Raw genomic sequence first — 14,784 nt, forward strand, 5'->3', positions numbered from 1 at the left:
TAAGTAGACCCTTGTAGTTCAGACCCATGATGTTCAAAGGACATCTGTGATTCACATGATGTAGATATATAAGATACATCTAAAATATAATTCTTATGATATATCCAAAATATATCTTTGTATAGTATATATATGGAATATATATATTAGATGGGTTTCTCTTAATAATGGTGTTTAGGACTTACTATATCTGCAGAGGATTTCAGAGAACAGATGAGGGTCAAAAATAATATTCTATTTAGCCATCACTTATAGGCTGATAAAGACTAAATAAACCTTAAAAGTTGTGCGATCAAACTGCTTTGAAATACCTTGGATTAAATAACCTTGACATAACCCAGGACTTCTCAAACAAACTTGACTGTGGAATTCTTTTGTTGTGTAATACTAGTGTTCCATGAAAACACTTTGGGAAACGAAGTCCAAAATAATCTGAAAACAAATGTAAGCTTTCATTTGTCCAGATGATTAAATACAGTAGGCCTGAAATTAAAAAGATTTTGCTGTTCATTCTTCAGAGCAGTTTCCATTCAACCATCTTGGAATATATTTTGAAAATATAAAACAGATAAAACAAACTCCCTAAATGCAAAGGTGAGATGGAGCTCTGATTCAAGATTTTAAGTGGAAGTAACACCTGACACTTTTCTGTTTCCCATCAGGCAGCAGTGAAGGCCGTAGTGGCCTCTTCCCGGCTGGGGAGTGCCAGCAGCAGCCACAGCGGCATCCAAGAGAGCCAGAAGGCTAGCCAAGCATCATCTCTGACCCAGGATGGCAGTGAAGATGTTAAAGCTATTTTGGAAGGAGAGGAAGTTCAAGGAGGTGGGGCCCAAGTGGCAGCTGAGGGGGCAGAGGCTGAGCTGATGAAGGTACAGGCCATAGGGGAAGTAAAAGATGCTGATAGAAATGCTACCAACATGGTGCCCAAGGCACTAGAGGATAGGATAGAGGTGGCTGACCTGGAAATAGAGGAGGGCTTAGCAGAGGAGAAGCTGAAGACCACGGAGGAAGCAGCAGCCCCCAAGGAGGGGCAAGAAAACCCAGCTCTGGGATTTGGAGCTCAGCAAAATGATGTGATCCTGCCAGAGTACTGATCTGGTTTCTTCTCAATCTAGAAGTCAAATTCTGGCATCTTATGCATTTTGTCCTTCAGCAAAGAAGGTGTGGAAGCATGATATGCACTATAGTGATTCTGTTTTTTGAGGTGCAAAAAAAAATACATATCTATCAGTTGGTAATCCTAAATTCATGCATGTGACTGCTTTATGAAAAAATAGTGTCTTCGATGGTATGCAACGGATACCTAATGTCGAGGAGTTAAATTTGAAATCACAAGTAAACACAACATAACATTTAAAAACATACATGTTCAGGGACCAGTAGCACACATTGAAGTAACTAGTAAATTGTTATTGCTTTGAAAACCTAGTCGTCATGCATCCTTTGGATTTCTTCATAAAGCAGTAATTCCTTTCGACTCTCGCTTCACTAATATTAGGTAGTGCTCTAAGATGTGTTCCCATTGCATTCACGATATCATACTTTTCAATGTGCTCAAACTGTCCAATGTGTTCAAACTGTTTACAAGGAGATGGTTACAGGCTACAGTTTCATGATACGTACAAAAAAAAAAAAAAATCCCCACTTATAATGGTAAGAAATTGAAGCATACTTAAGGGTCATGAAACAGAATGCAATTAGAGCTTATGTAGAGAATGCTTTCTTATTTTGTCCTTATTTATACATACTATATTATGAATAACCAAAAACGTCCTATCACAAATCACTGCCATTTTACAATCCTGGAGAAGGTATTTTACAAACTCCTGCTGAGGAATGTATTCCTTCCTTCCCCTGCTAATGGCAGTTTCTTTCTCATGGAGAACAATTAAGGTGGGCTATGGAAATTGAGGGAAGAAGAGGGGCTAAGACCTGAACTTACACTCACAAAAGTTGACTGCTTGTCATTTTTATAAAATTGGATTTACTCATGAGTTTGTACAACTTTAAAGACAGTGACAGTTTTATGGATAAACTCTACAATTATCACGTTTCAAATATTCAGAAAAATCTACCCCACAGGCTGGTGTCCTATGTCTGAATAGAGTGAGAATAATATTCCATTATAAGATCATTCATTATAAACTTAACTAGATTAAGGAAACTTTTGTTTGTGAAATTCCTTTTTTCCTTCAGTTGATAGTTACCTTATGAACTATTGCTTATGAACTAAAGATATTTCTGAAAATCTGTTTTCTCTTTTATTCATACTTGGAATAGAATTGCCCAAATTTTACCATGTAATTTTTAGTTTCCATGCCAAGAAATTTAGGACAGTGCAGCATTTTATTTACCTCAAAAAAATGAAAAGAAAGCACTGATTTCAAAGCAGACTCATGAGAAACTGTAATTATTAGACCTAATAATAGAATTATTAGACCTAATAATTCACCATGATTTTTTTCAAAGTATTTTTCTTTGATTTTCATATGAACACTTTCCCCCCATAGAAATCACACTTAAATTCCAAGGACCTCTATTTCTAGCTTGAGTTGAAGTGAACATTTTTATCGATTTATGCATCACAATTTTAAGTTTCCTCAGTTTTAAAAAAGAAATATTCTCAAAGACCAAAATAATGGACTGTCACAGAAAAATCCTTATCAAAAAAAGATCTTAAATTATTTTGGCTCTTCCTCAAAACTGTGAAATTGGAAAACGAAATTAAATCTCCGGTTCCTGGGGGCTACTGGACCTTGGGAGACATTCTGCTTTCCAAGTGCAAAACTTCCTTCTTGAAAGAAGAAAAGGTAGGATTTCTCATCATCCCTCTTTTAGGGGCCTGGCAGTTGACCAACGTGGACAAAGGAAAAAAGCCCTTAAGGGAACATCATCTGGGTTCAGAAGAACATTTTTTGTTTTGATTTATTTTTATTAGCTAGTGGAGAGCACTTACCCTCTTCCCCATTTCTCTCCTTCCCTCTTTATCCTCGGAATTTCCATGTTAGTAATTGTAAAGGGCTCACTACTTTTAATCTTTAAGAATGCCTTTTTCACTAAGCATTAACATTTCCATGTAAGAAGGGCATTGCCTGGTATACTTTTCCTAATGAGACTTAACAGGCATGCAGGGTAAGTGTCCCATATATTGGCAAAGGAAAGAAGAGAGGGAAATGGATCTTCTTAGAAGTGGTGATTAGTTGGAAGATCAGTACAGACTGCCCCTCCTGGCCCACTGTTCCAAGGGAAGGCAGTTGTCCTGTCATTCCATCGCTCAGGCCTTACTGTGCCTCTGGGCCCCGTGTAGCAGGAGCCATGAAGAAAGACAATCTTGAATTCTTTTCCCATTAAAAAAAGGCTAACTGGAATCCCACTGGTGTTTTTCAAACTTTAAGAGCTCATTTGTCCCACAAATGCATAAATAAGGTAGAAATTAGAATAATACGATTGTAGAAGTTATCATCTAGAACAAGTACTGTTATTCCAATGGATAATCAATATGAAAACTCAATGAGATATTTTGAATTTTGAATTTTTATACTAAGTTTTCAAAATCAGGAGTACATGTTATACCTTTAGTACATCAAGTGCTCAATAGCCACATGTGACTAGTGGCTAATGTATTAGAACAAAACTGTTCTATAGTAATTCTTAAGCAAGATGACACATGGATTGCCAATGCTTGGATTTGAGCTGCCTCAGTTTCACACGGATGAGCTGGTAGGAGGCCAAAAAGAAAATGGTTCAGAAGTGTCATAGACTGAAATAAGTGAAAACTCTTGGCCACATCTGCTTAATCGTGTGCTTCAAAGGGATGTTTCCCAACACGACTTTTAGAAAACAGTACTTTCCTGGGCATTGCAAAATTGTCTGTTGGCTACAATCCTTCGAATCCTCCTTTGGGCCCTGGAATCTTGACCACCGGCTAGAGTCTCCTGAGTAGTCAATAGTATTTTACATAGTATGAATAGTATTCATATATAGTATGAAAATTCACTGTGAGCAAACCATGGGCTCCCATTCAGGAGGGAAGGCACAAAAAATGTTAATAGGATTTTGTAGGGCTGGACTAAGCTGGGCATCATTTTCTAACAGGCAATCTTTCTTTCTACAAATCTACTGAAACATACTAAATTTGCATGATAAAGATTATATGATGAGGAGGAGGATGATATCCCAGTAACCCCCAAAATGGGAATGATCACCGGCTGGCACTTTTTAGATTTCCTTAGAACGATTTAATCAACACTGCCATTATACATGGATTCAAAAGACTTAGAATTTTCTTACATACTGCTATTTTAGAATAATCCTCAAGGTTCTATAGCCATTTTTAGTGGCAAACTTAAAAAAGAAAGGGATAGCTTGCCTTTTACTGTGACCTCAATTACATAGTATTTTAAACACACTTTGTAATTTAGAATGTCTAGCAATCCTTATTTCCAGTTTTACATGCAAGGTAACTGCTGGTGGGTTGCCTACAGACCGAAGATTTAAAGAGAGCCATTTTGTTTCATAATTCAATTTTTATTCCACAGAAGCATCTGGTTGCATTTCAAATTGGAAAACAGAAGTAAATGCCAGAAAAGGCAAAGAATAAAATTAGTAAATCATTTATTCGGTTTTAGGATTGTTCTTGCAAAGTAAATGAAAAAAGAAAAAAGGAAAAAAAGTCAACGAAGTGAATCAGCACTCGGTTTTTCTGGATGAAGGTTGATGCCACATAAAACTGAAATAAATATAATGAGCAGAGTCATTTACATAACTACAATGCCATTATGTAATTTACTTGTCATTGCAGAGTATTCGGTCTGGTTATGTAGGTCTACTTCAGACGGTGCAAAGTTTCCAGACATTTGCCTACATAATAGGATTTGTAATATCCTTGCAATTACTGTCTATTAGGTCATATTCCAATTTCCTTAATGTTCATCATGGATATGTTCCTGATTAGGGTCATTTTTATCATCTGAGCATTTACTGGTTAAATACTGCTTAATGGCTAGAATCTCTGTATGTCATCGGTGTTTTTTAGAAACATTTATGTGCATGCAAACACAATGGCATTATAATATTCATAACCATATGATAAGCAGAAATGTACCCAATAACTTTCTATACATTTTTTTAAAGTCCTTTTCTTCCCCTGGCACAACTCAGGGTGAGTTTCTGGCTCCTTGACAAATAAGGGAAAAAAAGACCACTGGAGAGATACCAGCTACCCACCATGGTTACCAAGTTCAGCATTTTCTCTTTCTACATTCTGATCTACTAAGGGCCAGTTTTTGTCGTTATTACTCCTTTCAGATATCACCTGAGGTCAGATAATACAATCTCAGCTCACAAAGCCCAACCATTTATATACTTATCTTGGAGAGCAATAACAAACTTGACTGATTTATGTTGGCTTGTTTAAAATTCCGATTTTCATAAATGCTTGTGATATACTCTAGAGGATTTGATTGCATGATTTTAACATCCTTCAAGACTCAGCCTTTTCCCTATCACCTGGCCCAGAGGTCCACCTAGAGCAAGATGGAAGCCTTGAATGAGAGCGGACCATCTGACTCCTTTGCAGGAATCAGACATTACTCAGAAGACTCCAGGTGTCCGACCTGGTGGAGCTTAAATGAGCCAAAAATGGAAAGAAAGCTCTTCCCATGCCATGACTGAAAGTGATGCTATTTGAATATTGGTATATTGCCATTATTCAGTAATGAAAAAATGGGACTCCACCAGTCAGCTACCCTTTCCCATATCTTGGTTTGCTACCACTTGTCCCAAATCAATGTTTTGTTCCCTCCTTCTGGCTGTCAGGCTGCCCTCTCAGCTTGTGATATCTTCTAAAACCTGGAAGGAAGATCCCAGACTTGCTGGAGAAATGCAGGGCCCTTGGTGGCCCAGAATTTAGTCTGAAACTCTGAACAGCAACGCTAAGGCTACACAATCATGCTTGTTCTTAATAGTTATTTTCAGCACATTTTGAAGATTGACCTGGAAAATCCATGGATATGGAATGTTTACATCTGTGTAATCTTTGCTATGACCCATTGTTAAAAATGACAGCTATTTAATCTTCAGTCATTTAAAAATAGTATTTCTTTTCCATTTAGGAGGTTATTTGGGGGCACTCAAATACAATAGGCTTCACATTAGAATTTTTGAAAGCTGTTTTTTCCCTAAGTGTTCTCACTTTGACAACAATTTGTGGATAAAAATCTACTAGGTTGGTCCTTTCTTTGTCCTTTCCTTGAACCATGTATAGTAGTTCATCTGGTTTGTAAAAGATAAAAATATGACTATAAATTGAATACTGTCATAACTGCCTCCTGTTAACCTGACCTGTTTTATTGCCTATCCTGTAGCAACTCATAGTAACATAGAGTACAAATAGCATATTCTTACTTTTTATAATCGAGGTTATTACTTGAGTTATAAGTTCTCAAGGTGTTTCTATTCATACACCCTTCGTCTCAGTATTATTCCATATTTCTCAGTCGTCCTAAAGCCAAAAAAATTATCTAACATGTCTATTTATTAATTAGGTAGGCCCACACAACATAATAGTAGTATTGTATTCCGTATCTGATAGATACTGCTCTATTTCCCTTGAAATTTTAAAATTTCTTGTGAGTTCACTGAGTGGGAACAGCAGACGGGTTTAAGTAATTCCTTATGCCAAGTGAACTAAGCGTATCAAGGAGAAGGTATTATTAGTATACACATGAGTTAGAAGCTACTGTTTATACTTTCTTATTTGAATATCAATCATTCTTTTATCTATGTTTTTTATGAAATACGCATAAAACTTATATGTACATTTTAAAAAAAGCAATTTCCACATCATTACCCAAGGAAATAACTTTAAATCTCCAAAGAACGATTTTTAGGAATGAGGCAAACTATGGTTCACAGACCAAATCCACCAGAGGCCTGTTTTTATAAATAAAGTTTTTATTAGAACACGACAGTGCTCATTTATTTATATATTGTCTGTTGCTTTCACACCACTAGGACAGAGCTGAGAAATTTTAAGAGACACTGAATCGGATTGTCCAGCAAAGCCTGAAATGTTTCTCTCTCTACCAGAAAACAAAACAAAACAAAACATTAAACAACAACAAAAAAAAACAAACCTGATGACCCTGGTCTTTCAAAGCACTAGATGCTTTTTTGCTGACATCTAGGCATATTGATTCCCATGGTTTCCTCTACTAAGCTTAAGGTTCTTATTCCCAGAGGAAGCAGGAGAACTTTGTTTCTGTTGCAGATGGCCTCACAACAATAATTGTGCTGTATGTACAACATAACAATGAAATATCCCTACAGAACTAAAAATTCCAAATTGCATCATTCCTGAAAAAAGAAATTTAGAGTATGAAATGACCTGGTTAAGAAAGAGGAGAATTAAAAAGATTTCTAGCATTTTGAGCATGTTTTAGAAATTCGATCACTATATTTAAAATCATGAAAATGATTTCTTATACTGATATTTGCTCACATTTAAGTCAATCTTCAGCTGTTACTTCAGTAAATGAAGAAATAAGAGTGCCCTTTGGTTCTGAATCCTTCAGAATGTTCTTAAGTAATTTTATATCTGCTGGATTTTCATTTAATCATTTTTAGGAAATAATATGCTTTATTATTATGTAGCTTTCTATGACCATGGCAGGGGGAGGCAGACAGCCAATTCTTTTATGTAAGGAAGCTACTTTCCAATCTCAGTGATCTGGGAGATACTTCATTTCTTTGAAAAGAGAGGGCCTTGAATAAATACTCGCTTTTACTTTTCTCACATATTCAGAAATCCAAGGAGGGTGCAGTACTTAGTCTATTTGTGTCACAGAGAAATGATTCATTCCACAATATCTGCCTTAAGGGAAGCAGATAGCCCAGATATTGAGAAATGTAGGCATCCATGACCTTTGTTGACTTTGAACATCTGTAGCCAAAAGGTTACAAATGAGGTCTTGCCTAGAAAACCCATTATCAGCTTATTATCAGGAACATCTAAGATAATGTCATGACTGACTAAACAATATGCTGTTTTCTTTAAACTGTTGCAATAATTAATAAGATGTATCACCAGGATACACTATAGAACTCAGGATAAAAAAAGAGATGAATTTTCTGCTCCCTCCTCACAGTTCCTGTATGTAAGGAGACTTCCGTGGAATGGGAAAGGGAAGAGATAAAAAGATTAGGAGTCCATGGTCCCACCTGCCTATTTTTATAAATGTTCAGTCAGACCTTAAAGGCAGTTGTTCAGACTTAAATTTACATTTCTACATTTCTCTCAATAATTGGGTCACTGCTTCCCTTAGAAATGAATAAAGTCAATAGCTAAGTTTCTTCTCAGAACCAGACACTAAACAGTAGTACTAGGTTAGGGGATATTAGGCCTACCTCACAAGCACATTTTAAGGAAATTCTGTGCCAATTTTTAAGCTTTCCAGTATGTCCCAGGCACCCATTTTCTCAGTAAATTTTCACTGATAAACACTTATATATGATGAAGTAGTTTAGAGATGAGCCCAGTGCTCCCCTCTAGGAATGAGCTTTGTAGTTGGAAGAGAAAAAATACAGGTGTACATACATAACCTGTGCTAAATCTAAGCAGGCAGTAAGTCCTCTAGGGATGCAAAGGAGAAACTCCCTTCTGCCTGTAATGATGCTCCAGGAAAGCTTCATGGGAACACAGGCTGGATGTGAAGGATGGGGAGAAGCTTTGCAGAGAGGGAAGAAGGCAGCAGGTTTGGCTGAGAGATCTACAGAGTGGAGAAATGCCAGGCCCATTGGTGAAGGAACAGCACCTATGTGAAAGACTAAACTCTACAGGGAAATGTTACTAAGTCTGCAGGAAAGTCTTGGATCTTGTGCAAAGTTTAAATTAGACCTCCTTTCTTAGTCTGGGTAGATAAGTGTGCAGCATTTCCTCAGAGCATCTAGCCCTCTGTGATCTCCTATATAGAGATTGGTTAATTTGGTGCATTCCTAAGTAGAATAAAAAAAATCAGCCAACACATCAAAGACATTTTTCAAGTCACCTGTTGAAGCAAATCCTGTCACTAAAAACAATAGCATACAATGAGTGATTTCTGAGTAAGCTTTGCAAAACCCCAATATCTGAAGAACTCCCTGGGACTCTAGAACATCACCTAACCACCTGCTGAAGTTTTGCCAGTAGAAGCCCACGTCACGGTTCCTTCTGTCATAGTTATTTTCACCTTTAAGTTATCAGACCTGAAAGGACAATCCCCATTGGGATAGAATCACACTTGAAAGTTTAGACTTCAAGATGACTTGTAATAAAAAGTTAAGTCTCTGGCAACAAAATGTGTAATTTTCACAACTGCTTTCCCCAAACATCAAGCTGATCCTCTCAAGGCCTCTCTCTTACCTCCCCTCCCTTTTGTCTCTTGATATACCCTTCTATAAATCCCTTTTTACATCACTCACTGCAGGCAGTATTTGACTTCCATCTTCAAGAAATTTATTTTTTAAAAATATTTACCGAGTCAGATTACACCTTATATATCCTTTTAGTAGTCTTGCCACGTTGCTTGGCTCAGATATTGTCTATGATTAGTGAATGGCTGCATCAGTCCTCAAGGCCAATGAAACAAGGTTGGGACAAAGAAGGGACAAAGGTTGACTATGATTCCAGGGATGGAAAAGAAGCAAAGACAGATACTGTCTTAAGAGATATGAAGAGAAGCTAAGAGCTACTGTGAATGCATAGAAAACCCAAGTTAGCGGGTATTGAGAAAGGAATACTTCTTACCGGGGTTTTTCAGGCTTGTGAAATGATCTGGTATGTCTTTTCTCCTCTGACCTAGAAGAAAAATTTATACTTGTGCGTTGTTGAAAGTTTCCTGGACTAACAGGACATAAGCTCAGAGCAGCACCGAGGATTTGATTGACAAGTACTGTTATATACAGGGGAACCTCCATGTGCAGTAGTTTGGACTGCCAGTCATTAGCTAGAAATAAGTGCATGTAGGATTGGGGGACAAAGATAAAGTATAAATATTTCAGTTTACTCAGCCAAGGTTACAGGCCACCTTCCCAATGTCTGACTGAAAAGTACTGAAAAAGGAGCTGTGAACATTTCATTTCTAAAATCTGTCAAAATGGTGCTATTGACTCCTTCATACAGAGATCTATTACAATATTTTTTAGATAAACATGTAAGCTGACCTAGGCCATAATGTAAATACAGAAAATGTTTGTAGAGAATTCATCAAAATCATGCCTGTTTGCTTTTGATTCAGCTTCCCTATTCTTCAGTGCAGTGACTGACGGTGAGTCCCTGCTCCCCACAGATGGGACACAGAGTCCTTGGCGCTCTCAGCGGCCCAAAGCCTGGGGCAGATGACATGAGAGCCGTAGACAACTGCTTCTTCTTGGACTCAGGTTGGATAACCTGATTAAATGACTAAACATGCTCATTTTTTTGGTGTTTCCTAGGAACATGAAAGAAGATGTGGCATGTGGCAGGGCCAATGTTACTTTGTGTTAAGTTCACCCAGCTATGTCAGAGCATGCCAAAAGAAGCATATCCCTCCCTACTGTGAACTCTGTAAAGCAATTTGCATGTATGGTATGATAATAAATCATGTAAGAGCCCACCAAAAGCTTGCATTCTTTCATTTGAAGCATTACTGAAATTTGAGAGTGACATGATGGACATTTTCCGTACCTGTGAAATAGAGTTGAATTATTTTCCCATTCTCTGAGATAAAATTACACTTTGAATTTCACAGCATCTTTAAACACTATACGGTGATGTCATGAAAATCATAAAATTATTATAATTAAAAGGGGACTTTATTCATTATTTAATCCAACAAGCTCATTTTTATTAAAGAGAAGTGAGATCCAGGGAGGTAATGACTTATTGGAGGTCACAGTTAGTGGCGAGAAGAAAACAGATCTGGGTTGCGCATCTCCTAGCCTAGTGCTCTCACTGCTGGAAAATCAGTTCACTGGATAAAAGTTAAATGCAGCATTTCATAGAAAAACAGATTTCCCATTATAAAAATTTGAAATTATAGAAAAGCACAAAGTCACCATAACACCTTCCAAAGGCAAGCATTGTTGTTTTTCCTTTAGCATTAGTTTACTTTTTTCTTACAGACTTATAATCATATGGTAAATTTTTTGTACCAACATATCCCTATAGCACAACCATCTATATAATAATGTTCACAAAAATTTATTATAGTTGCATAATGATTCAGTCTCAATTCTTTTTCTTTTCTCAGTAATAGTATATAAAGCCTTTTCTGTGTTGTGGAAAATCTATCCTAAGGAAATAATCCTGATGTGGAGTTGCTAGATCAAATGGTATTTAATGGTCACTTCATGATGCTTGCAAACCCACAGGACCTGAGAATGAGAGGCAAAAAAGTGCACGTTCACTCTGAAGAAGCTGATTGCATGAGTTGTAAAAAGAACTGCAAGTCTTGAGCGTGGCCCTTCAATCAATCGTTTGTATGAAACATCTGAGGGGAAAGGGCTTCCTCTCCAAACTATAGCTTGCTATTACCATTAGGTCCAAAATCCTTGCTTTCTTGAGAAGATACACTTATTCTAAACAGTGATTTCTCAACTGAGGGAAATGCTAGAGGAAAAAAAAAAAAAAAAAAGGAAAGAAAGAAAAAACCCTCTTCCATCTGCAAGTCCATTTTCAATTATATAAACATTCATTTTTATTTCAACCTTGTTTTTGTACAATCTCTGGACCACTTTAATAAAAAAAAAAAAACAGCTGCTTTTTTATGCAAGGAATGTCACAAAAGCAAAATATAAGTTGGAAAAGAACACTATCCAAATAAGGAATAAAAAGCCTTATTTAGTACTTTCACACTACACTTCCAACATTTTTACCAGCAGAACAGTACAGCCCCTTAATTACCTGCACAGCTGATAACACGGCTCGCATGGCTCTACCCTCCACCTCCTGGGACACATTGGCAGTTCCTGTTTTCTGGATATTTTCTGTCATCTCATAGCTTACCGAAGTCTTCGTCCATAGTAGATCCTTTGCTCCAGAGGAATAAAGTAACATTTTCTATTATTATCTGTAATATAACAGTATCTATTTTATAATCTGAAAATATTATGAGGTAATAGAAACAAAGGTCATGTGTGTTGACCACCATGTGATGCCAGCCATTAATTAACCATGTACAGAAGAAGCTCCATTGCTTCTAAGGACAGGTATGTAATGTCTGCCATGAAAAAGAGGTCCAATAAATTTTTCATGAAGCAAATGACTACTTTGCTATTTTCATTTCTATTTTGGTAGTCTATCAGTCTCCTATTGACATCTGAAGGAGGCTTACACCCACTCTCCAGAGATGATCCACTAAAAGATGCTATGGTTGGCTATCCAAAGAATCATTCATCACCATCCCTCTCTTCAAGTGGCTGGAAATCCTTATGCTTGCCTCCCCAACCACCCCTTCAGCAACGGGTGATAGTCATGTGGCAGAGAGTACTGGAAAGGAAAGCTAGGTTCCTGGGAACCTAGGTACCTGAGAAAGTTTTTGCTTTCCTGATAAGAGACCAATGGGTGGTGCCCAGCCTTCCCCTGCTTCTTAACTTGAATGCGCATGTAAGTTTCAGAGCTAGTCAATCATCTTATCATTATGAGAGAAAGAGAACTGTAGAATCCTTGGCCCTGACATCTTTGAGCTGATAAACACCAAATTACCTATATCCACATTATTAAATGAGAAAAATAACTTGGTTTGTTTAAACCATTTAATAATCATATTTTCTACTGCATCCTGCCCACAGCATCATAATTACTTCCTGATAACACAGATCGAGTCTCTTTGTGTTAACACTTCCAGCTTTCTTCAACTTCAAATGAAATGCTCACAATTTTTAATCAAGTTAACACAATTATTTAAATATATGTACAATGAACCCTGTGTATCTGTTACTATAAGGGAAGGACACCTTCAACATCCTGGTTATACAATAGCAAACGAAAATTCGGCAGTATTTGGGCTAATATTCTATGAGACTCTGGTGAGGGATTAGCATATGAATTATTAATCCTTATTTTCCAGTTTATATTTTTCTTTTATAAGAATATAAGGAGTGGGGCACGTGGGTGGCTCAGTGGGTTAAGACGCTGCCTTCAGCTCGGGTCATGATCTCAGGGTCCTGGGATCGAGTCCCATATCGGGCTCTCTGCTCAGTGGGGGGCCTGCTTCCCTTCCTCTCTGTGCCTGCCTCTCTGCCTGCTTGTGATCTCTGTCTGTCAAATAAATAAATAAAATAAGGAGTTACATTACATATTTTAAGTTCACATATGAGAAACTATTTTTCAATACTGAAAGTTAAAGCAACTTGGTTTGCATCAGTGATTTATTCTGATATTTTTCATACCAATTTAAAAATAAATACACAGCTTATTTATATTAAAACATGCTTTTAGTTTATTAAAGGTTCAAGTTTTACATACTGGCTCATAAAAGAATTATAAACTTCTTAAAAAATAAAATTTATATATAGTATAGCTTTTATTGAATTATATGAGATGAACTTTTGTTTATACATGTAAAATCTTTGGAAACAACAAAATAATGAAGAAACTAAAATTACAACTTCCTGTGTTTCTTGTATGCTCAGATACCACCTTCTAGAAGCTGTTAAGTAAGAAAGGCAAGGGAGATATACCAGACAAGTGATTATCTGACACACATTCTGATGGAAACCTGGTAAAGTCTGCTAACTCCTCTGGGTTTCAAAATTTATCCATAAGGTGGAGAGAGCTGCAGGATCCATGTAAGTAAAAGGATCTGGATTTTAACCACTGATTCTAAAGGCACCAGTGTGCTCTTGAGTCAACAGGTAAAGCTCTTATATCAAAAGAAATGATTCATATCCAGAAGTTTGACAAACAATTAAAGGCTTAAATTGTACAATGTTTTCCTATTTTCCCCAGAGGCAACCTCAGTTACAAAATTTTTAGTTTGAAATGTGAAATTAATTCATCATGAGTGCTGATAATATGCCCTTCAGTCAGTAAAGAAAGGTGGAGGAGAGAGAAAAAGAAAGAAAAGTATTTTTACTGGGGGATAAATTTACATGTAGAAATCTACAATTTCAAATACATCCAACCTCAATGAACAGTAAAAAGAAGATACTCTAGCAGTTCATATTATACATCACTGCAGACACTAAGGTCCCACAATTATTTTTGCTAAGTATTGCACTAAACTTCAAGGGATAATCAAGAGTTATCAGTACAAACTAAAACTTCATGCAAAATATCACATGATAAATCACGATTTTTTTGTATGAAACTGATGTCCTTAAAAAAATAGGTAATGTGTACTGAAAACAGTACTATGCCAATATTTCCCGCATAAATAGGTTTCTAATGCAAACTAGCTATAAGCTAGAGAAAATAATCAACCACCCAACAAGGCAGACTATATTTTTTTGTTTCATTCATTGCCTTATGAAAAGGGTTAATTATCCTTAAAGGAAAAGGGCTTTTTTGGCTATAATTTTTATTTTATTAAGTTATTAACTGACTTATTTCTAACATTCAGAAGTCTCCATTTAGCAAGCACTGAAGGCTCCAGACCAGAAAACATTTTGTGTTTAAAAGTGTAATTCCATGAAATTCATTACTTCATACTGTAAAAAGATAAATTAGTACATATACTACAGGTTTGTGCTATTCAGTGCAGACCAGTGGCCTGATGTGGATAATGTACTTTTAATGTGGCTAAACCAAATTAGTAAAATACACAA

The 14,784-nt window shown here is 36.6% G+C and overlaps 1 protein-coding gene across 6 annotated transcripts in view; it reads left to right on the forward strand.

Annotated features, from left to right (window-relative positions):
- Window positions 1-14,784, forward strand: part of CAMK4 (calcium/calmodulin dependent protein kinase IV) — a 241,101-nt gene that overhangs the window by 221,971 nt on the left and 4,346 nt on the right. For 2 of the 6 annotated variants that reach the window (XM_059175642.1, XM_059175648.1), the window contains exon 12: window positions 663-9,709. In XM_059175642.1, coding sequence (XP_059031625.1) covers window positions 663-1,094 — 432 coding nt within the window. In that variant the 3' untranslated portion in view covers window positions 1,095-9,709. Of the gene's footprint in view, window positions 1-662; window positions 9,710-10,470; window positions 10,841-14,784 lie in introns of those variants that run through there. The other 4 variants (XM_059175644.1, XM_059175646.1, XM_059175645.1 and 1 more) reach the window with 4 other exon arrangements.

This window comes from Mustela lutreola, chromosome 5 (assembly GCF_030435805.1).
Source record: "Mustela lutreola isolate mMusLut2 chromosome 5, mMusLut2.pri, whole genome shotgun sequence".
NCBI classification, from domain to species: Eukaryota; Metazoa; Chordata; class Mammalia; order Carnivora; family Mustelidae; genus Mustela; species Mustela lutreola.